Source organism: Schistocerca piceifrons, chromosome 3 (genome assembly GCF_021461385.2).
Source record: "Schistocerca piceifrons isolate TAMUIC-IGC-003096 chromosome 3, iqSchPice1.1, whole genome shotgun sequence".
Classification (NCBI taxonomy): Eukaryota; Metazoa; Arthropoda; class Insecta; order Orthoptera; family Acrididae; genus Schistocerca; species Schistocerca piceifrons.
In genome coordinates, this window is record NC_060140.1 from 412,171,379 (window position 1) to 412,195,278 (window position 23,900).

Genomic DNA, 23,900 nt, shown 5'->3' on the forward strand with positions numbered 1-23,900 from the left:
CGTTCAGTCTGGAGCATAGCCCCCCTTATAAAATTCCTCCATGATCCCCTATTCTGTGCTAACATTGGTGCCTCTTCTGATGTTAAACCTATTACTTCTAAATCATTCTTAACCGAATCCAGGTACCTTCTCCTTGGTCTGCCTCGACTTCTCCTCCTACCCTCTACTGCTGAGCTTTAAATATGATGCTGGCAACAATCAGAGTAAAAGGTCAAAGTAAATGAAAAATGAGTATGCTCTTGTACTCAGACTTGCCACCACTTAATTAATACAAGTATTTCATAGCAAATGTTCAAACTGACCACCATTTTCACACTGCCATAGCACCGTAAATATTCAGCTGTGGCCCCTAGTTCCTATACTCAAATTCCTTTTTCTGGTGCTGTCTTTCTGCCGTATACTTTTGGTCAGATTGTTTTTCTGCATCTTATATAGTTCCCAGAATGTATTAGAGACAGGTATGGGCACCAAGTGGCCTTTTCTGAAGTGAGTATGAAAAACTAACTGGACTTCGCATTCAGTTTAGTCAGGATATCGGATCAGGGATTATTAGTCTAATATGATTCAAGAGTAGTGCATCTCACTGCTATTGAAACAAGTGCGCTACATGTAATAGTATATTTACTACCCTGTAAAGAAAATAGATCATAGGAAAAAATTTTAAGAAACGGTTATTGTCAGCAAGAAAATAATTTTGTGATGCTATTTACTGATAAAGTTCTTTGTGTTAGCAGCCACATCAAGTGGTTTAAAATCCACAAGCTTTCAGTAAGGTGCTCCTTGGCCATTGCCATGTGGTGAACGTTGTGTGATTGTGACTGTCATGTGATTCCTGTTGCCATCCTTATATAGTCTTGCTTCCTTCTTGACATCAGTGGCGGTCAAATCAGTGCCATTTATGCTAATGCTTTTGTTGTGCACATGCCACACCCGTTTCAACATTCTGATAGCAGGCTCCCAAGCTTTTTTTAGCTGCAGACCACCATCTTTGTCAAGGATGTTGTCACAAATTTTTATCTGCATTGCTTCTTTTATGCCACTATCCCAGAAACTGTTAGTACATGTAATAACAGATATCTCATTGAATGTGATTCGGTGTCTCTTTTCCAGAGCATGCTCTGCTACCACTGGTTTTTTAGGATACTGTAAGTGGAACCACCTGTCATCTTCTACACTGCGCTATTCAGTAGTACACACATTCTGCCTGACATAAAATTGTCCACACACACACACAAGGTATTTATATAGTCTTGACATTCAGAGGCCTAAGTCGTCTTTTACAGGCCTTGTATGTTGCCAATTTTTTGCTGGCGGCCTCAAGACTGTATTGATTTTGTTCCTCTTTAGAAGTTGATTAATCTTTCCTGTTACTGACCAGGGAATATTTCCAAGTGTCAATAAACGACCTTGATGAAACTTGGTGGAGTAGTAGAGGGTCCAAAGTAGTACAGTACATATTTTTTTGTTTGTGCCCAATTTCACTTTTAAAGGGTAAAACACATCCCATAAGGAAATTTGACATTTCACATTTAGGGGGAATATCTTCAAGTGATGATATATAAAAAATGTCTGTAATATAAAAGTTGATATGTAATTAATGTTCTTGAAAACTATGTAATCAACTTTTGTAATAATTTGAAATTTTGCAAAATACCCCACCACCATTAATTAATTTTGAAAAGTGAAAACTTTTGTTATGACATAAAGTCAAGAAGCTGTACAAAATGTGATGTAGCATTTTCAACATACCTAATTAAATATATAAACATTCATTATGATTCTAGTTATTTATTTTACTTATATTTGTTTTATGTTTTAATTTTGTTATTTTATGTTTTACATTTTTATTCATATTTCAGCTAAACATTTCACACATGTGTATTTTGTTAATTGAAATTAATAAGTAACTCATTATTATGACAGAAAATAATTACAATAATGATAATCTGTAAATAAATGCTTAAAATGTAAAGTTTTTTTTACACCACGCACATAAAATGAATGAAATTTCTTCATGTAATCTACGCAATGGAGAAGACACCATGAAACAAAATTCAGCAGCATTTCATATTGTCATGGATGATTCTCTAAAACATCATCAGACGTATTTCAGTACATTGGTAAGCCTTGGCAAAGAGAATTGATTATGGACAAATGACAGCTGTGTGATCATATTGTCTCATAGAAGAAGGTGTAAGTAGATGAATGACGAACACTAACTTCACTTAACGAAAGTTTATTCAGCGCTGCTTCTAGCCAGAACACATACAGTATATATAGAGCTACAGAACATTCCAGTACAATGATTCTTCACATTTGTGGATACTTCTAGAATGTACTCAAACCATATATAGAAATTAAAATTGTAGAGTCCAGGTGAGTTTTGAACTCACGACAGTTTAGTATCATCACCACTACACCACAGTGCTACTCAGCTACTTCTGTGACATTGCTCCCTCCTTAACGAACAGCGTCTCGATGTTACGTCCTCCTAGTTCTGGAACAAGTCATCGGCCCTGCATTCTCCGACTCCCAATGACTGATTCTCACCCTGGCGGTGATATACTTAGAACTTCATTTGCCACTACACTTTTGTCACCTTTCCGCTTATTGCCTGTCACTGGAGCTTCGAATTTATCCTGGGTTGCAGGATCCTTATAGGGCTTCATTCGGAGGACATGGACCGTATCTCAGATCTTTCGTCGTCTTGTGTTGGGGTCGAAATCTTCAACTTCAACTTCATAAGTAACATCAGACAATTGTCTTACAACCTTATAAGGTCCAAAGTAGCACCTGAGGAGCTTCTCAAAGAGACCAACCTTCCGGACAAGAGTGAAGATCCAGACGAGGTCACCAGGCAGGTAGACAGCAGGGCAGTGGCTTGCGTAATACCTTCGGCGATCATATTCATGAGCCTGCAACGTGCAGAGTCGAGCTAACTGTCTAGCTTCCTCAGCTTTGGTTAACACCTGGCTGATGTAGTCATCGTCCACGTCATCAGGATGTAATGGAAACACAGTGTCCATTGTTGTAGTCGCCTCACACACGTGCACCAGGAAAAATGGCGTAAATCCTGTGGTGTCTTGTTTGGCGGTGTTGTAGGCAAACATCACAAAAGGTAGCTCCTCATCCCAGTTGCTCTACTCAATATTGACGAACATTGATAGCAATTTGGCCAAGGTCTTATTAAAGCTTTCAGTAAGCACGTTAGTTTGCGGATGGTAGGCAGTCGTCATGTGATGAGTAATGTTGCATCGACGGTTTATCTCTGTCACAAGATGCGATTGAAGAACTTTCCCTCAATCTGTAATTACTGACCTTGGGGCACCATGTTTTAATACAATATCACCACGATGAATTTGGCTACCTCGATAATAATCCATCTATTGCCACTAGCAGATGCTGGAAATTCTCCAAGGAGGTCAATCTCAACACGCTGGAAAGGCATTTTGGTTGGTGGAATTTGTATGAGTCAGTTAGGTGGTTTCTGAGGAACTGCCTTTCTCCTCTGGCACTCTCGACAGTGCTACACATAGTGACATACACTCTTAAATAAACCTGGCCAGAGAAATCTTTTTTTAGATTCTATCATATGTTTTAATAAATCCTAATGTCCAGCCTCAGGTGTGTCTTGGAGTTTCTGTAGAGCATCTAAGTGCATGTGTTTAGGAATCACTGGTAGCCACCTCTTTCCAAACGGATCAAAGTATTTCTTGCAAAGCAGTCCATTAACTACCTTAAATTGTCCTTTCACATCCTACGACCAATTTAAGGCAAGCATAATTTGAGATATCCTGGTGATCTTCTTCTGCTCAGCAGAGAGAGATCCTGGAGTGCAGTGAGACAGTCACTATCTTCATCAAAGTCTTGATGGTCTTGCACAGGTTTTTTTGAGAGACAGTTGGCATCTTGGTGTTTTCTTCCACTTTTGTACACTATGGTAATGTCATACTCTTGAAGATGTAGTGCCCACCTGGTGAGTCGTCCTGTAGGCTCCTTAAGACCTGTCAACCAACAAAGTGAATGATGCTCTGTAACAACTGTGAATGGCCTTCCATAGAGATACTGTCGAAATTTGCACATGGTCCAGATCACAGCAAGACATTCACTTTCTGTAGTTGAGTAGTTTCTCTCAGCTTATGTTAGTGTCCTAGAAGCATAGGCAATAACCTTCTCTTTATCATCCAAAATTTGCACCAGAACAGTGCCGATTCCATGCCCACTGACATCTGCGTGTAGTTCTGTATGTGTTCTCTCATCATACAGACCAAGTACAGGGTCAGTCATCAGAGCTTTTCACAACACATTGAAAGAATCTTGTTGAGGACCACCCCAGATAAAATTAGCATCAGCTTTTAACAACTCTTGGAGTTGCCTGGCTTTAATACAGAAGTCTTTGATAAAATGATGGTAATAAGAACATAATCCGAGGAAACTTCTCACATCTCTAATACTTTTAGGAATAGGAAATTCTGTTACAGCTCTCAGCTTTTTTGGGTCTGGCCGCACACCTTCATTTGACACAAGGTGTCCAAGTATTTTGATTTCTTTTGCTCCAAAAAGACGCTTTCTTGGATTAAGTTTCAGTCTGCCTTGCTGGAAACACTTAAGATTGGCCCTCTGTCTTTTTATATGCTCATCAGGTGTTTCTGAGAGCACTATAATGTCACCTAAATAACAAAGACACATGTGCCATAGAAGATTATCCATCATCTGTTCAAAAGTTGCTGGTCATTACACAAACCAAACAGCATTACCTTAAACTCATACAGGCCCTCAGTGGTGATGAATGCAGCTTTCTCACGATCAGCCACATCTACTTTGATTTGCTAGTATCCCGAGTACATGTCCATGGTTGAGAAAAACTTAGCCCGCTTCAGACAATCTAGTGCATCGTCAGTTCGTGGAAGAAGGTAAACGTCTTTTTTAGTTATCTTATGAAGCTCCCTGGTAAACAACACAAAAGTGCCAACAGCCATCATTCTTCCTGACGAGAGCCATGGGTGACAATCATGGGCTCTGCAAAGGCTGAATTATGTCATTCTTCATCATTTTCTCTACCTCATCCCGAATCATTCGACGTTCCATTGCTGGCACACGGTATGCTCTCTGGCTTACTGGTTGATGGTCTCCAGTGCTAATCCAGTGCTTCACCATCGATTTGTGTAATTTGTCCTTCACCTGTGGATTGAAGCATTTAGAGAACTCTTGAAGAATGGCAAATAGCTTCTCCTGTTGTTCCTTAGTGAGATCCGGTGATAGTCAAGCTAGAAGATCTTAGCTCTTAGTGGTAGTGCCAATTTCATCCACAGACTTGGCATCAGAGGTTTCTATGATGCTCAGCTGTTCTGCAATTAACGACTCAGCGTTTGCTACACACATGGGTCTTGGAAGGATCTGCGGTTCTCGCCAACAGTTAACTATCCACAATTCAACGAATCCGTTCTTAAACAAGACGACTTAGGTTGGGATGACCAAGTTATTCTTCAGTGGTATGCTTCTCTTACATTCCACTACCAGATCCATGGGTTGATGCATGGCATGACACGTGACAGTTACCTTCCTAGTGCTGACTGCAGGAATGATCACTTCATACAACACACATCGTCTCCACACCCTCGGATGCGCATCTTCCTATTTACAGTTTCTCATCTCGTCTAGCATAGTCTTCGTGCCACCATAATCTATAACTGCCTGAGAAGCTTTCAAAAAGTCCCATCCGAGAATGACATCATGACTTCACTCTTGTAAGACGATGAATTCTAAGGGCTGTGTATGGCCACTTATACCCACACTAATGGTACATCTTCCTGTAGGTTTTACATATTTCCCATTAGCCACCTGCAGCAGAGATAATTGCTGTTGACGAATACGGTTTCTGCAACTGGCAATGGTACTTCTCCGAAATGACTGAATATGATGCTCCAGAGTCCACAAGAGCTTGGGCTGGTAGGCCATCCATGAGGATATTGACGTAGTTTCGTACTATTTTTGCCTCACCTCCAAGGAAGGTTGCACCCTTTAGTTTTCCAGATTGCGGCGGCTGGGTGATCAGCTGGAGCTTCTAAACAGCGATGGAGACCTTGACCGGCATATTGGGGAGCATCCGCATCCTCTCCAGCGGTTAGCTTGTGGTGATGGTGACCTACGTCGTCCTGCACCCACATCTTCTTGTTCATCATCTTTGTCCTGGAGTTGTCATCGACTATCATCAGTCTGCTGTCTTCTGGCATGGGCATCAAGTATCCGCACCTTTCTCATCAATAGTGCACCACATGTCCCTATCATCCACAGTGGAAACGTACTGGTTGGTTATCCTGGGTCCTCCAGATGTCAGGCTTCCATGGTGCCCAAACAGTTTCCTCATGTGGCATTGTAGGAACGTAACTCCACCTGGATCTCGACTTCACCGTTTTAAAGGGAAATGAAGGATGAGAGATTGAGTTCAGTGTCTGTTCCACTTCCTCCCTTATGACCTCTTGAAGCTTTTCGGTTTTTTGCTCACCATGCAGTCCAAGTGCCTTCTGAACTTCCTCTCTCACTATCTGACAAAGAACACTTGTGAAATCAGTTGCTTCTTCCATCACAGACATCGATATTATGTTTGGAAGCCTGTCAAATTTCTTGCGTGTAATTCTTTTTTGATGCATTGTCTCGATATACTGGCACCACTCTATGAAGTCGTCTGCTGTCGAAACCTCCTTTAGGAGTAGGGCTTGATACATGTCCTCAGCAACACACTTCATGAGATGTGCAACCTTATCTTCCTCCTTCATTCTAGGATCCACTGTTTTATACAGCTCCAAGACGTTTTCAATGTAGGACGCTGTAGTTTCCCCTGGATGCTGTGCCCTGCACTTTAATTTATCTTCAGCCTTGCACTTCTGTCATTGTGTGTCACCGAAATACTTGCACAGTTCCACCTGGAATACTTCCCAGCTTGTGAACTTCTCCTCGTTGTTCTCATACCATTGCTTGTCAGTGCCCTCCAAGTAGAAAAATACGTTAGTCAAACACAGGGTGTCATCCCATTTGTTAAATTTTGCTATACGCTCATATACCTTCAGCCACTTGTTTGGATCTTGGCCATCATCACCAGAGAAACCGGAAGGATGTCTCATGTGGTGGTACACAGTTGCTGTCATCGTAATGTCCTCTTATTCTTCTGTCTCTGATAGAGTGCAATCTGTTGAATATGGCTTGAACTCGGGTTGCTCGCCACATAAACTGCGGCTCTGTCATGGCCTGATGGGAGCCACTGTGTCGTCGATAATGGGCGCTATCACAAGGTCCAATACCCAGTGCCTCCACCAGAATAATGTCACGTCAAAGGAGGTGTAAGTAGATGAATGATGAACACTGACTTCCCTTAACGAATGTTTATTCAGCACTTCCACATACAAGAGCACGGAGCGTACTGCCTCCAGCCAGAACACATACAGTATATATACAGCTACAGAACATTCCAGTACAATGATTCTTCACATTTGTGGATACTCCTAGAATGTACTCAAACCGAATATAGCAATTAAAATTGTAGAGTCCAGGTGAGTTTTGAACTCACGACCCTCCATGCAACAGTTAAGTATTATCACCACGGTGCTACTCAGCTACTTCTGTGACAATATTGTTTCCCGGTGTAGGTTGACATCATAATCATTCAACAGAACTAGATCTGAAAACCTTCTCACAAAGCACTTCCAACATCAAAATCTGTATACGTCCTATGGGTGTAACTGTGAGCTCTTTGGTATTATCAGATGAACAACTTTCTTGTCCTCATGCATGATGCTCTAAACTGTTCTTTCACACAGTTCACTGCAAGAATCTAACAGTAATACAGATATTTCTCTTTCACTTGGAAAGAAAACAGCTTTCAAATATCTTTTGACCCAGTCAGACATTTGCTTATCAGCACATTTGGGGCTTCAAAAAGAGATTCTCAAATTCTTGGTTCAAACTCACCATTAGTTCTTTTAAAACTATAAAAAGGCAGATGGTCAGTGTGATAAAATCCGTTTTGAGTGTCGTACCCAAGGGTAAGAAACATTTGATGATCTGAAAGGGCTCCACGGCACAGGTACAGACATGGAAGTATACGGGTTTCAGTGTTGGTAGAACTTTGTGAGTAGGCTTCAACATCTAGTTCTGTTGAATGATTACATTGTCAATCCCCACTTGAGAAACAATATAACCAAGCAGCAGTCATTAGTACATAACCAGCTGTCTTCACAAAGACTTACCAATGTACTGAAGTATGCCTGATACAAATCAAGATTTTAGAGGATGATTTATGACAATTTCAAATCCTGCTGAATTTTGTTTTATTTTCCTTCTCCGTCATGTATATTATGTGAAGCAATTTCATTCATTATATGTGCCTGGTGTAAAAAAAGTTATGTTTTAAGCATTTTTTTAAAGATTATAATTATTATAATTATTTTATTACATGAGTTACTTATTATTTCCAGTTAACAAAATAAACATATGTAAAACAGTAAACTAAAAAACAAGAAAAAGAACACCATGAATGTAAAATAATAGTTTAAAACATTAAACAAATATAAATAAAGTAAATGATTAGAATAATAATGAATGTTTATAGACACATCAAAAAAGTTTTGCATCACTCCAGTTCCCAGAACTCGTGAAGATAGATGTTGTCTGTGGATATTGTATTACAGACACAGTTCCTCTGACTGTTCAGAGATGTCACTAAACCTCCCCAAAGATGTAAACAACCATGCATGAGCAGTGAGCAGTGCCTATTAGATGGAGGGGGTCCGACAGCCGATCAGTTCCAGTCATTCCACCAGGAAGGAGGTACACGGCTCATTTTGTTTATAGTTCAACCATGCCTAGACAGTCAAAACTGCATTTCAATCATGTCCACATTGTTACTTTGTGCCAGAAACAGCTCTCAACAAGGGAAGTGTCCAGGCATCTCAGAGTGAACCAAAGCAATGTTGTTCGGACATGGAGGAGATACAGAAGAACAGGAAATGTCGATTACATGCCTCGCTCAAGCCACCCAAGGGCTACTACTGCAGTGGACGACTGCTGCCTATGGATTATGGCTCGGAGGAACCCTGACAGCTATGCCACCATGTTGAATAATGCTATTCGTGCAGCCACAGGGCATCGTGTTATGACTGTGCACAATAGGCTGCATGATGCGTAACTTCACTCCCGATGTCCATGGTGAGGTCCATTTTTGCAACCACCACCATGCAGTGCAGTACAGATGGGCCCAACAACATGCCAAATGGATCGCTCAGGATTGGCATCATGTTCTATTCACTGATGAGTGTCAAATATGCTTTCAACCAGACAATCATCGGAGATGTTTTTGGAGGCAACCCAGTCAGCCTGAACGCCTTAGACACACTGTCCAGTGAGTGCAGCAAGGTGGAGGTTCCCTGCTATTTTGGGATGGTATTATGTGGGGCCAACATACACCACTGGTGGTCGTGGAAGGCACTGTAATGGCTGTACAATACGTGCATGCCATCCTCCAACCAATAGTGCAACCATATCAGCAGCATATTGGTGAGACATTCGTCTTCATGAAGGACAATTCGCACCCCCATCGTGCTCATCTTGTGAATGACTTCCTTCAGGATAACTACATCGCTGGACTAGAGTGGCCAGCATGTTCTCCAGACAAGAACCCTATAAAATATGCCTGGGATAGATTGAAAAGGACTGTTTATGGATGACATGACCCACCAACCACCCTGAGGGATCTACGCCGAATCACCATTGAGGAGTGGGACAATGTGGACCAACAGTGCCTTGATGAACTTGTGGATAGTATGCCATGACGAATATAGGCATGCATCAATGCAGGATGACTTGCTACTGGGCATTAGAGGTACCGATGTGTACAGAAATCTGGACCACCACCTCTGAAGGTCTAGCTGTTTGGTGGTACAACATGTAATGTGTGGTTTTCATGAGCAATGAAAAAGGGCGGAAATGATGTTTATGTTGATCTCTATTCCAGTTTTCTGTACAGGTCCTGGAACTCTTGCAACTGAGATGATGCAAAACTTTTGTTGATGTGTGTGTATTATAATTAGGAATGTTGAAAATACTCCGACAACGCATTGTGTACAGCTTATTTTCCAAAAATGGTATTTCAGAAACCAGTTCATTACAGGGATGTATGTGACTTGAAAGCTTCTTTAATTTATTTTGCAACAAAAGTTTTCTTTTTCAAAATTAATTAATATTTACAAAATTCAAATTATTACAAAAGTTTATTACACAGTTTTCAAGAACATTAGTTACATGCCAATTTTTGTATTAAAAACATGTTTTGTGTATCATTTTGAAGCTATTCCCTCTAAACATGAAATGCCAAATTACCATATGGTGTGTGTTTTTCCACTTAAATGTGGAACTGGACTCAAACAAATAAATATGTACTGCATATTTTGCCCCTGCTACACATCCACCAAGTTTCACCAACATCATTTATTGACACTTGGGAATGTTCCATTGTGAACTATAGAATTGCAAAAACACAAACTCCTTTGTATACTTCTCGGGGATCTTCAGCCTTCGGAAAGATAGCTTGCAAAATGTGTCAGTTGTCATAACCATTTTCCGTGAATAATTTTTGTAAGCAGCTCAGTTCCTTTGGAATGTTTTCAGTGTCTGAAACGGCTTCCACCCGATGCATTAAGGTCCTCAGAGCAGCGTGTTTCTGCGATTGGTGGTGGTAGCTGTTAGTGAACAGATATTGGTCCACATGGGTAGGTTTCTAGTCAACATTATAGCTGAGATACCTATTCGCTTTTTGGCAGATGAGGACATCAAGAAATTGAAAGGCATCATCTGTCTCTGCCTCTATTATGAACTTGATGTTGTTGTGGATACTGTTGATGTGGTCCATGAATTCTCTCAGCTTTCCATATCCATGAGGCCATACATGAATGTGTAATCGTTGTAACAGTGAAAGCAAGTAAGCTTTGCAGGAGCCATGTCCAGGGCGATGACCTGAAAGTACTCCATAAACAGGTTTGCTTATACGGGAACTGATGGACCTCTCATCATGACAACATACATCTGTTTAAAATACTCTGTGCCACACTAAAAATACAATGATGCAGAGTGTGCTTAAATAAATCCACAACAGTGATGTCAAATAACTAGGAGGGTAGATGTGTAGAGTCTTTGATGGGAATGCATGTGAATAGTGAGACCACTTCAAAAGTGACTATCGTATCTCCTCCAAAACACAAGCATTTAATTCAGCTGATTAAGTCATTGGTATTCTTGGTATGGTGCACACTGTGCCCAGCGTGTGTCTTTCTCACTTTTCTGGATGTTGGGTCCTTAATATGTGGTACATGTCACCTCCTCTAGTATTGACCAATCAATTTGTCGTAGTCAGCCTGTTCCATAATGACAGCTGGATTGCCCTTGGCAACTGACGATTACAATAAGAGGATCATTGTGGAGCTTGAATTTTGGTAGAATGTGCCTCATTTCTTGATGAATTCTTCAGTGGTTTCACCAGGAAACTTGCAAACTGCTTTTTGCACACTACTTGGTCATGCTAGCACCCATTGTTGCACAACAGATGTGAACACAGAGGAAAACTACGGAAAGGCAGAAAGGTAACTCACTTGGCCTTGACAGCAACAGAATGGGGCAAAATATAAAAAAGCATAAGGCACTGTTACCTTGAGTTAAAAAAAAAAAAAAAAAGAGATATAATCTGACTGTGCACAAAAGTGTCACTCACAGCCCTTTCCACTGAGCTGATGCTAGAAAAGGGGCTGGTTCTTTCAGATAATTACTATACAGGGTGTTTCAAAATGAACGTACCAGTTTGAAGGCGTTGTGCCATTTATTACATCAACTTAACAATTGTAAATAATACACCAAATGAAAGAGCAACTCAAACAGTTTTGTTTGTATACCTGTGCACAATGGGAAGAGTAAGGAATGACAAAAAGTGACTGAAAAATGTGGTGAGTGAGTGAATGTCTTTCACGCTTAGCCCCAAGAAATATCCCCGTGGAAAGTTTATGGACCTTTCTTTTTCGGTGAATCAACTGTAACTGATGTTACTTATCTTGATGTGCTACAGCTATGGCCCACGCCTCAATGGGAAGAAGCTGAACAACACATGTTAATTCGGGAACAAAATGGTGCACCGCCTCACTGGCATAACTCCGTATGTGACTGGTTAAACGACATTGTATCCGACCGGTGGATTGGGTGCAAGGGGGCAGTTGACACAACATTTTATGCATGACCTTCATGTTCACATACAATCTGATGCGATCATGTATATGTGCCTCCAGCACCAGCTGATCTTTCTGACTTCAGAAACAGTTTTGTTACAACAGTTACTCCTGACACATTGATCAAGGTATTGGACCAACTCGCCTATCGACTTGATGTGTGATTGGTGTTCACACTGAATAATTGTAAGAAAAAGTTTTTGTGTTTCTCTTTCATTTGGTGTGTTATTTATAATTGCAAGGTGAATGTAATAAGTTCTACAAAGCCTTAAAACTGATATATGCATTTTCAAACATCCTGTACTTGGATAACTGGAACGAAAGGAATGGAAAGGTAATGGGATGGGAAAGAGATAGGAAGGAAATAATCACTTCCAGCTGCCCAGAGCATTATGGTAATGCAATGGTGAGAGCTGAAAATTTGTGCTGGACCAGGAGTTCAACTTGGATGCTCTGCTTCTCTAGAGCAGTTGCCTTAACCGCCTGGGCCATCCAGGCATGCTTCCTGTCAGACCCAAATTCCTGCTCGCCAGACCACAACAACACTCACCCATTAACCCCCTTCCTATGGATTCCTGATTCTTATATGAGTTCGGACATTGGTTGTGCATCTGCACTGGAGCTTTTTCATCAAACAGCCATCACACCCATAGAATTATAGATTGGTTTCTGTTCTGTCCGACATGGCCTACAGAACAGACACCACTCACATCTACAATTACTATTCTGTCAGATCAGTGAACCTTCATCACTCATTTTTAGGTCAGTGATAACTCAGTTGTCCAAAACATATTTTAGATAACTATATGTAATCATTTACAACAACATAAAAAAGCTACCCTTCAAACTTTGTAAGGGAAACACAAATGTCAGGGTCCACTGCATCATAAGAACTATAGGTATGCATAACTTTCTCAGGAAGAAAGTAATTTATAGGACACTAATGGAACTCATTCTTTAGTACTACTAGTCTGTCTGGGAGTCATAATAGATTTTATTGATGAAGATTTTGAAAAACTAGTGGAAAAACTGTGTACTTCATCATCATCTTACGTGGTCAGTGTTAGAGTGTTTCATACTGGAAACAACACTTAGGCTTTGGCTAAGCATTTCTGTACCGTATTTTTTTCCACGAACAGTAATAGTTGCAGAGGTATGTGGGACAGCTTCTATGAGATGGGAAAAGTATAGGTATGTACTTCTAATTTTAAAAAACCAGTCTTGGTTCCGAAATAATAATTATTTAATACTGCATAATTTCACCCCTTGGAGCATCATCAGCTTATCTACAAAGAAAGGCAAAAAAAAGGAATATATTAATAATACAAGGGGCATAGTCCTACTGTGTTCCTCTACAACTTGTTATCAATGTTTTTCTTTTTTCCCTTTCTTTGTAGATAATCTCATTATGCCCCAGTAGGATGAAATGCATTATTGATGTAATTATTATTTTGCAATCAAAGCCATTTTTTCAAAATAATGTGTAGCAGTTGCTATATTAGCCAGCAGATGGAACTGAAAAGATATATATACTGAAATATACTGAACTTTGCGGATAGCCATGATGCGTATATGAATAACTCAGTTGTTATGCTTATTACCTCTAAAATGCAATGGTCTAAGTTCGAGGCACAATCTGGTATATGGTTTTGAATTGGTGGTCTAACCTGCTAAGTATACTTAGCCTCATTTACTGAGAATTGTTTAAAATGAAATGAACCTATCTTTTCACTCCTGTAGTGTGCCTAGAGGGTGAAGACTGGTGATGAAATTTCCGAATTCTGGCATTTGCCACTTTTGACAGGGAATCATTCTTCTCAAAGAGCAACAACGAATGGGATGCATTGAAAGGAGTCAAGTGATACTCATATGAGGTACTCTCCTATAAACAGTAGAAAATGGCTTGTAGACACTGAATGGAAATACATACTGAAGTATGATAGAACATTACTAAGTCCCTGATAGCACCTCCTCACAAATTAATTGGTCACCGTGGGAATGTATGTCACACTCGTACCAGTTCTGTAATATTGAGGTACATATAGAATTCAGTCATATAATCACAAGTGATAATTATTGAATTTGTTGTGCGATCTGATATTTTCCTGGCAGGGATCCTTGGGCATCCACCAGGATCGTGTCGTGAGCTCCCCCCAATATTTCAGCAAGCAGATGTGTTGCAATCTTCAGATGGTTCCTCCTGAATGCTGCTCTCCTCAGTGTCCTATACGTATTGCTCATTACCCCATTCATCACTCAGCTTCTGTTGCTGTCCTTGCAGCCGTTGTGGTGGGAGTGGTGGCGATGACACTCAGCTGTGAACTGCAGTCCCCAGCCTCCACACTGTCACTGTTAGGTGTGGATCTGTGTACTGAAACACTTTGCTTTCTTTCAGTTCAGTGCAGGGCTCTATGCCTGACACAGTTTTAGGGTGCAGTCTTTGGTCATTACACCATCTTGGACCCTAATTTCAATGGCCTCCTTAATCGCACAGTCCTGGGAGTAGGAAGGCTGTGGTAAGTATCTTGGTTTGTTGTAATATATAGTATTGTCAGTTTTTATACTACAGTTGGCAACAGTCTTGCTGCATTGACATGGGATTTGGTAGACATCCAGCTTGCAAAGGGGTAGATAATTGTTTGCTGAACCTTGTAGTGTCAAGGTCATAGAGGAAGGGCGAAATACACATTTGATGTTGTGTCACTGCAAGATCCTGATTACTTTTCAAGAGGTATTGCCGAGAAACAAGGTGCACTCTAGTGCTTCTCTTTTTCTTCCTGCTGTTGTCTAGGTACATTCTGTTAAAACACATGCATTATAGGGTTATTGCTCTATCCATTCCTTTGGAATGTTGTCTCCAGTGCATCAGATCAGTTGGAACATTGTCTGGTCACAGAAGGATCGCATCCTGTGAACAAGCTTGCATAAAGTGATTTAACACTGGGATCTGTGGTGACTACTGGAGACGTGTAGATACTGATCTCTGATAGCAAAAGGTCCCACACAGGCTTCCCCATTTAGTGTAGAGTACTGGGGCAGAAGTGTAGGCATCTACACTAGAGGATGCAGTCATTGAAGTGAGATGTTAGTCAAGGGGTGTGCCCATGCCGGAATTGCGGGTGGTTGTCTTGTGGAGGGAATGGTGCAGCTGGTGGTGGAGATGGAGAAGCAGATGGCAACAGCTCTAGCAGTGTCACTGAACAACAATGTGTCTTTTGAGTAGTGTGTCTAGACTATCTGTGCACACTGTTTTCCAGTTTGCCATCAGTTACATCAAGAAACAGGAGGATGCCACCCTGTTCCATCTCCACAGTAAATTGTGTATTTCAGTGAAGAGAGTTGACGTGATGTAGAAACTTACCTAAGCTGCACCATCCACATGGCCAGATGACAAATATTTCATCCATCTAACAGAAGAAACAGGTTGTTTTCTGTTGGGGTCACTTCAGTGCCTGGTCCTCAAAATCTCCCATGAACAAATTCACCGCAACTGGTGACAGAGGGGACACAATGGCGATGCTGTCTGTCTGTTCATAATAATTTCCATCAAACACAAAGTAAGTTGAGGTGAGCACAAACTCAGAGTCTCATCAGGTTGTCTAGAATTTTTTGTTTATCAGTTTCATGGATTTCTTTGGTGATACCCTGATGAAGAGGGACACCATGTGAAAACTCATCAACAGTGTTTGTAGATGTCATAAAAAATGAATGCAATAATGGATGTGATATTGTTGTTTCTACACAAATGGACTCAAGAGAGCAGTTATGCGAAGCCATATGTTGCTAGTTCTGCATTTCTGGCTATTGGTCACAGAGGGATGCCCTCTTTGAGAATTTTGGCAACCCATACAGTCATGGTGAAGCAGCAGCTCATGGTCAAAGTTTCTTGAGCACATCAAAGACACTGCAAAGAGGTTCAGTGGTTGTTCTCTGGAGGTGACTTGCTAGATCTCCTTCTACTTTCATGCATGCTGTGTATTTGAGAAGTCCATAAATTTTGCGTTTATATTGTGAATGCAGAAGCAAAACCATAGCATTCCTTTTGTCAGTGGGCAGAATGACCATATCTGGATCATAAAGTAAGTTCCAGGTGGCCTCTCTCTATCTCTGAAATGTTGCTCTTCGCTGGTGTAACCTTGATGAGTGTGCATCACATTTCAAGGTGTATTTCTTCAACCTCATTGACTGATAGTATATAGCTTAGACAGATTTTATCTAGCCAACAGCACAAAGAGAAAGGGGAACACAAATCAGTACCGTGCAACTTGTTTGTTGGCATTACCTCCAGAAAGGTCACTAGAATCTTGGAGTGACACAATGTCAAATGTGTATTTTACCGACCCCTTGTGACCTTGCTACTGATGGGTTCAGTAAAGGATGAGATAGGTCTTTTGCAAACCAGAGGTCTACTAAATCCCCTGCCAGTGTCACAAGGCATACATTGGCGAAATTGTATTTGTGGTATAAGAGAAATGATGTGAACATAGATGACACACTAAATTATGCCACGCCACCAAACGAGCTGTGGCCAACCATGATATAAAAGTGACTATTTTGTAAACCCCCGTCGCCAGTTTGGTAAAGGCCTCGTCACTACTGCTGTTGAGGCTGAGTTGCCACTGTTGTTATGGTAGGCCGAGTTTGTGTGTTCATGAAATGGCTTGAAATGGCTTCTGGTGCAGTACACCTCTTAAGACAATTTCTACCTGCCACCAATACACAACTATGCCCCAGGGTCAGGTAACAGGATAGGAGAACAAAGGTTCTACGACACTCCAACAAATTAGTAACATAGTCACACAAATGAGTTAAGGTTTACTTATCTTTGTGATTTGTTGAATAATTAATGCTGCAGCACTCCTTGTAACATAGCACAAAAAAGGCTCTCAATGGCTAAGTGCATTAGAGCTTACATGGCAAGATTGACTATGGAAGCAATGAAGACTGTTTTTCATGGTCGAGTTATTTCCCAGTTTGGGGACATTCATTGGCCTCCTCATTCCCCTGACCTATCCATGTGTGACTACTTTTTGTGGGGTTACTTCAAATCAAGTGTGTACCTGTATAATCCACATGCACTTGAAGAATTGAAGGAAGCTGTTCATGTGGAAATTGTCCAAATAGACAGAGGCATGTTGCAGAGAGTTGAAGCCAACTTCAGAGAGTGCTTTGAGAAGGGCATCGCTGAAAATGGCCGTCACCGTGGAGATGTTTTTTTCAAGCATTAATTTTGTTAAATGGCAAAATTTATTTGATTGTTATTCTGTAATTAAAAAATTTTTGAAGCACTCTTAATGATATATTGTTCATTTGAAAACCGTTCATCCTTCATGCCTCACCCTGTATAACCATGTGGGTGACAGCTGCTCTTCTATCTTCAGAGAAGGCTTCTGTCCATTGTTGTCTGGTCATTGGCAAATTGTACTCGGCCGGCAATTGGCCGAGGCGAAGTTGATATCTTTATTCTCAGCACCGCCTGTGGCGCTGGTGGAACTCGCGCAAGTGGCAAGTTTCTGTGGCACTGGCATCAGCTCGCATATTTGCATCTGCGGTGCTTTTCCCCTGGCTGTGTCTTATTCGAATAACACAGCACACTATACTATAGATTTTAAATTAAAAAAAAAAAAAAAGTAGGCCTTCTTCCTCCATCTGGGATTGCATGAGTAAAGAGGCCACTGAAATTAGGGTCCAGGGGAATATAATTAACAAATACAGTGGCCTACAAGTGAGTCAGGCATGCAACCTTGCACTGAGCCAAGAAAAAGCAGTGTTCCCGTACAGTCAGGTGTGCAGTTGACAGTGGTAGTGTGGAGTCTGCTGACTGCAATTCGCAGCCAGGTGCTGCCACCACCACCACTGCCACCACCCAACACAGTGGTTGTATGTATGGTGACGGGAGCGGAGTGATGGCAGTGGTAACGCCCAACGTATACAGGACCCCAAGTGAGTGTCTGCCGAAATATTTTGGAGACCTTACAATGGGACCAGGGTGGACAACTGATTATTCTACTAGTTAGTGAATTATTTACTTCATACCAGGTACTGAACAAATCAGTTAGTACCCAGTACATAATTCACTGTGAAAATTAAATATGTCCAATACAGTTAGAACAATAGGCAAATTGATGTAACATGTTCTGCAGAAAGTATAAAGAGCCTGTTCCATACTAATGCATGCATCTGTCTGTCAGAATTGGACAGCTGATAGTATAGAACCAATAAAACATTTATTCATGTTCAACTGTTATGTTTCATCACTTTCCTAATGCCAGACTGATCATGATGCTTTTGGATCGCGTAGGAAAGTATTCAGTCACATGGAATTTAGTACAGGGAGTTGAACAATAGGAAATGTAAATGAAAAGGCATGTAGACAGTCACAGGAAATCTAGAACAGGCTGTCGAATAGTAGGAACTGTAAATTAAAAGGTGCTGTCACTTAGAGATCTACAATAAATATTCATCAACTAAGTATAATGTGTTCCAGTGAAATATCTGACAACCCACACCAAATTACTGACATTTAATAATGTAAAACTGTGTTGTTAGAGGAGAAAAGATTTTATGTAAGAAGAGTGCAACAACAGAACTGGATTATTAAATAGCAAGGAAAAGAGACAAAGTAGCTTGATGTTCCTGAACTCTGGAGATGGCAACTTGCTCTCCAACACAGCCATGCAATCTGACATTCTCCTGGGCCTTAACCTTCATTAACACATCGCCCCTCACTTTCATCATCTACTTTTTTGTTATGTATATTGGTTTTACTCCACTCTCCCCTCTTTTTCCTTTACATCCTTTTCCCCCTAGATTTTAATTGCATTATTCATCTTTCTTCTTCTAATCCATCTTTATTTCTCAGTCTCCTACTCTCTCTGATGTCTCCCACTTCATATTTGTCTCCCCTCATCCTCAGAAAAGGTGTGCCCCAGTCATCCTGGGATCTGAGTGACTGCGATTCCTTTTTAAACTTCCCTGTTGTATTACTCTTTCTTACTCAAGAAAGGAACTAATAAAGCTGAAAGCAAGGCTAGCATGTGTACATTTATACAGTGCTATAAAAAAATGCAACACCTTCAAGGACTATGTGCAGTGGCATCACACTGTAATATGTGCATACTGAGGGCTATAGTGTTTGTAATTCATTTGTCATGGTCATTGGAGGTCAGTCACCCCTAACCTGCTATCCTGATCCTTCCCCACTTCATACTGCCTCTTTACCTCCACGACCCACCCCAGATTGCTGCTCATGTCAGATGCAGTTGCAGTTTCCAGTCAGGTCACAGCAGTTGAACACATTGGCCGTGTGTGTGTGTGTGTGTGTGTGTGTGTGTGTGTGTGTGTGTTCTATCTCCAAAGAAGGACTTTCTGTCCAATAGCTTCATTGTTTGGCTATCTTTTCACTGTGCCTGTCTGTGACTCAATGCCACATCTACATGGTGAGTAGAACTCTATCTTTTTCATAATATTGTTTTTATTCTATCCTAGACTTGCCATTGTTTAAAAGTAATGAATGATTTATTCAAGTCACAAGGAATGCTAACTGTCAACAGCAAGTTTGCAAGGCTTATTAATAAAAAGGTTGAAGTACTGTATATCAGTAATTCAGCCACTGAAAGCAACAAAACAAATTATTTATTTGAAGTACTGTTTTTCCATGTTATATCTGTTTCGTAGCATTTACTTATGCTTCTGAGTAGCTGTTTAAATGGTGCTTACAGGAGTTGGAGCGCTATGATGATAACTTGCTAGATAAGCCAGCTATATTGCTTATAAACAAGATGGATACAAAAGGTGCTGAAGAAATGTTTGCAACTATCAAAGATAAGCTGCATCATTTATCAGGTATGCAGCTTTTACTAATTTATTGCTCTTAAATTTTTCATAAATGAAGCAAACATAAAGTGAAACTTGTCATTTTATTCTCAGTAGTATAAAATCATTCACTAGAATTTTTATTTGTTCTGGAAGGTACAATGAATGAAGCTTTGTGTTTTTGCACTGTATATGAAGTTTGTTCAGAAAATTCTGGAACTTTGTCCACAAATTTTTTCTACACTGACCATTTACTTATTGAGCATGGCCTCCTTCAAAATACTCTCCTCCACAATTGATATACTGCTCCCAACACCGTTTCCACTACTGGAAGCAGTCTTGGTATGCCTCTTGCTGGATCACTTGAAGTAGTCTGCGAATTATCTTGTCTATCATCCCGATAGTACCATCAAGTAACAGTTTGCCCCTGTAGCATGAATTCATGATGAACTAATCCTTCTGAAAGTCAAAGATAAATATCAGCATGGCTTTGATGTTTGACCTGATGAGATTTTTTTTGGTTTTGGAGAAACTTTTCTGACCCATTGTGAAGATTGAACCTTGACCTCAACTTCATAACTATAGATGGTTGGTTGGTTGGAGAAGGGACCAAACTACACTATCATCAGTCCCTCCGACCATGGATTAACTAAAACCGAGAAAATCCCATATTAGAATCATAACCATAGACCCATGTCTCATCACCAGTTATAATTCTCTTAAGGAACATCGTGTTCTCATTTATGAGATCCAAAGGCTCTTCACAGATTCCTAGGTGAAGGTCTTTCTGGTCTTGACTCAGGAGTAGTCGAGACAAACTTGGTGGCAGCACAATGCATTCCAAGACGCTGTGTCAGGATTGTAAGACGTGATCCAACTGAAATGACACATTCTTCTGCAATCTCTTGGATTGTAGATCTTCGATTGGCAAGTGCAATTTCATCGAAGCTCCTAACGTGAACGTTGTCGGTAGACACCAAAGAGTGTCCTAAACAAGAGTCATCTTTAACTTCCGTCCGGCCATTTTTAAACCATGTGAACCATTCTTAACACTGAGTACAGCTTAACCACTCATCACTGCAAGTTTCCTGCATCGTTTGGTGTGTCTCTGTAAAGGTTTTCTTGAGTTTCACACAAAATTTCTGTGAGTTTCACCCAAAATTTCATGTAGATGCATTGCTCCTCTAACTCTTCCATCTCAAAATTCAGTGTACTTCGTCCAATGTACATTAATGAAATCTGAGGAAATACATGAAAGATCTTTGAGGAGAGTACATAGTGCAGACACTTACCATCATGAAGTAATAGCCAGCCTGCTAAATTTACAAAATGTCACTTCTCCCAACCCTTAACCACATGAATATCCATATGGAAGACCCAGATGCAAGGCCTGTTCCATGCAGCTTCCAGCACATCCTATTCCCTCACTTATTATTATATTAAGTTTGATTCATGGCTACTACTAAAGTACATGGAAGGGCAATTTTTACATCCCAGTTGTAGAGCTCAGTGCTCAGCAGAAGAGGGTCACTTTCAGTGGCTACTTCAGAGCTCCTTGTCACCTGGATCCTCGCTCCCAACAACAGTTTCTTTACCGAGCGAGGTGGCGCAGTGGCTAGCACACTGGACTCGCATTCGGGAGGACGGCGGTTCAATCCCGCGTCCAGCCATCCTGATTTAGATTTTCCGTGATTTCCCTAAATCGCTCCAGGCAAATGCTGGGATGGTTCCTTTCCATCTCAAAATTCAGTGTACTTCGTCCAATGTACATTAATGAAATCTGAGGAAATACATGAAAGATCTTTGAGGAGAGTACATAGTGCAGACACTTACCATCATGAAGTAATAGCCAGCCTGCTAAATTTACAAAATGTCGCTTCTCCCAACCCTTAACCACATGAATATCCATATGGAAGACCCAGATGCAAGGCCTGTTCCATGCAGCTTCCAGCACATCCTATTCCCTCACTTATTATTATATTAAGTTTGATTCATGGCTACTACTAAAGTACATGGAAGGGCAATTTTTACATCCCAGTTGTAGAGCTCAGTGCTCAGCAGAAGAGGGTCACTTTCAGTGGCTACTTCAGAGCTCCTTGTCACCTGGATCCTCGCTCCCAACAACAGTTTCTTTACCGAGCGAGGTGGCGCAGTGGCTAGCACACTGGACTCGCATTCGGGAGGACGACGGTTCAATCCCGCGTCCAGCCATCCTGATTTAGATTTTCCGTGATTTCCCTAAATCGCTCCAGGCAAATGCTGGGATGGTTCCTTTGAAAGGTCACGACCGACTTCCTTCCCCTTCCTTCCCTAATCCGATGAGACCGATGACCTTGCTGTCTGTCTGATTTACATGAGGGACATCTCAAAACAACAACCACAGATGAAATATCAAGAAAATGCACATTATAGTACTGGATGAGAGACTGACATCCCAGGCATATCTGGAGGAACAGTTTGGTACAGTTTGCATGATGATTTAACAAAAAGAAAACTTTGTACCACTCGATATCACATTTATTAAATTTTGAGCACAAGCAGATGCAAAAATAAATTTCTCATCATGCACAGATAATTTTAAGTAGGATTTCCCTAATCCGATGAGACCAATGACCTTGCTGTCTGTCTGATTTACATGAGGGACATCTCAAAACAACAACCACAGATGAAATATCAAGAAAATGCACATTATAGTACTGGATGAGAGACTGACATCCCAGGCATATCTGGAGGAACAGTTTGGTACAGTTTGCATGATGATTTAACAAAAAGAAAACTTTGTACCACTCGATATCACATTTATTAAATTTTGAGCACAAGCAGATGCAAAAATAAATTTCTCATCATGCACAGATCATTTTAAGTAGGATCCAACTAATTTTATTATTTTGACTGAGGAATGGGACCACTCAGTGACAAAACTGCAAAAACAGCAGTGTGTGGAAACTGTTGACGCTGCACCAAGGCAGTGATCAGTTTTATCAGCTGGAAAATTCAAGGTCAGTGTTTTCTGGGATCCCAACCAGATTCTTTTTATTCGTTACCTTGCAAGGGATAGCACAATAACTGGTGAATGCAATAGAAATTATCCGGGCCACCTGGTTGAAATATTAAATTAGAAAAGGCCTGGATTGCAAATGAAAAACAATAAAGATCAAATAACTATTTTTATTATTGGAAATGGAAATATGAGTGGACTGTAGTACAGACTGTTGGAATATCCCCCCCCCCCCCTTTCTCCCCAATTCACCAGACTTAACACCCTGTGACTTGCACCTATTCTCACACCTAAAAATGATTTGGTCCATGATGAGCTGTAGATGGTTGTATTAAGTCTTTCAAAACTGGGTGATTTTTTTATCCAGAAAATGCATGTTTGCTTTTTCTGTGCCAGCACAAAACTTTTAACTCTACTTACATGTTACCATGAGCATCATGTCAGTTACATTAAACTCATTTATTTCTGGTCTTCATTAGATTGTGTCAGGCTTTGGCATTATCTTTGATTTCTAGCTTCAGTGAAACACTTCCAAATGCACTGCCAGAAGAAAAAAGTTAGTACATTTGGAAAGATGATGTCAATTTTGATCCTATGACAGCTTGTGCCACCTGGGAGATAGTAGATGTATTTGATTTTGCTTTTAATATCATCCACCAACAGAAAGTGTTGTGGCATAGCTACTAGAACATCATTTGTGTCTACCTTTTAATAGGGAATGCTCACAGCAAGAAGTCCCAGGGTGGTGCAGATGTGTGAAGCAAGCAGGCAACCATGCCACAGGGATGCACTTGTGCTTCCTACAGCCAAATGAGTGAGTTTGAGAG

General features: G+C 40.7%; 1 protein-coding gene across 1 annotated transcript in view; it reads left to right on the forward strand.

The window, feature by feature from the left end:
* Window positions 1-23,900, forward strand: part of LOC124788330 (GTP-binding protein 10 homolog) — a 63,344-nt gene that overhangs the window by 28,329 nt on the left and 11,115 nt on the right. The window contains exon 6 of the mRNA XM_047255577.1: window positions 19,982-20,105. Coding sequence (XP_047111533.1) covers window positions 19,982-20,105 — 124 coding nt within the window. The remainder of the gene's footprint in view (window positions 1-19,981; window positions 20,106-23,900) is intronic.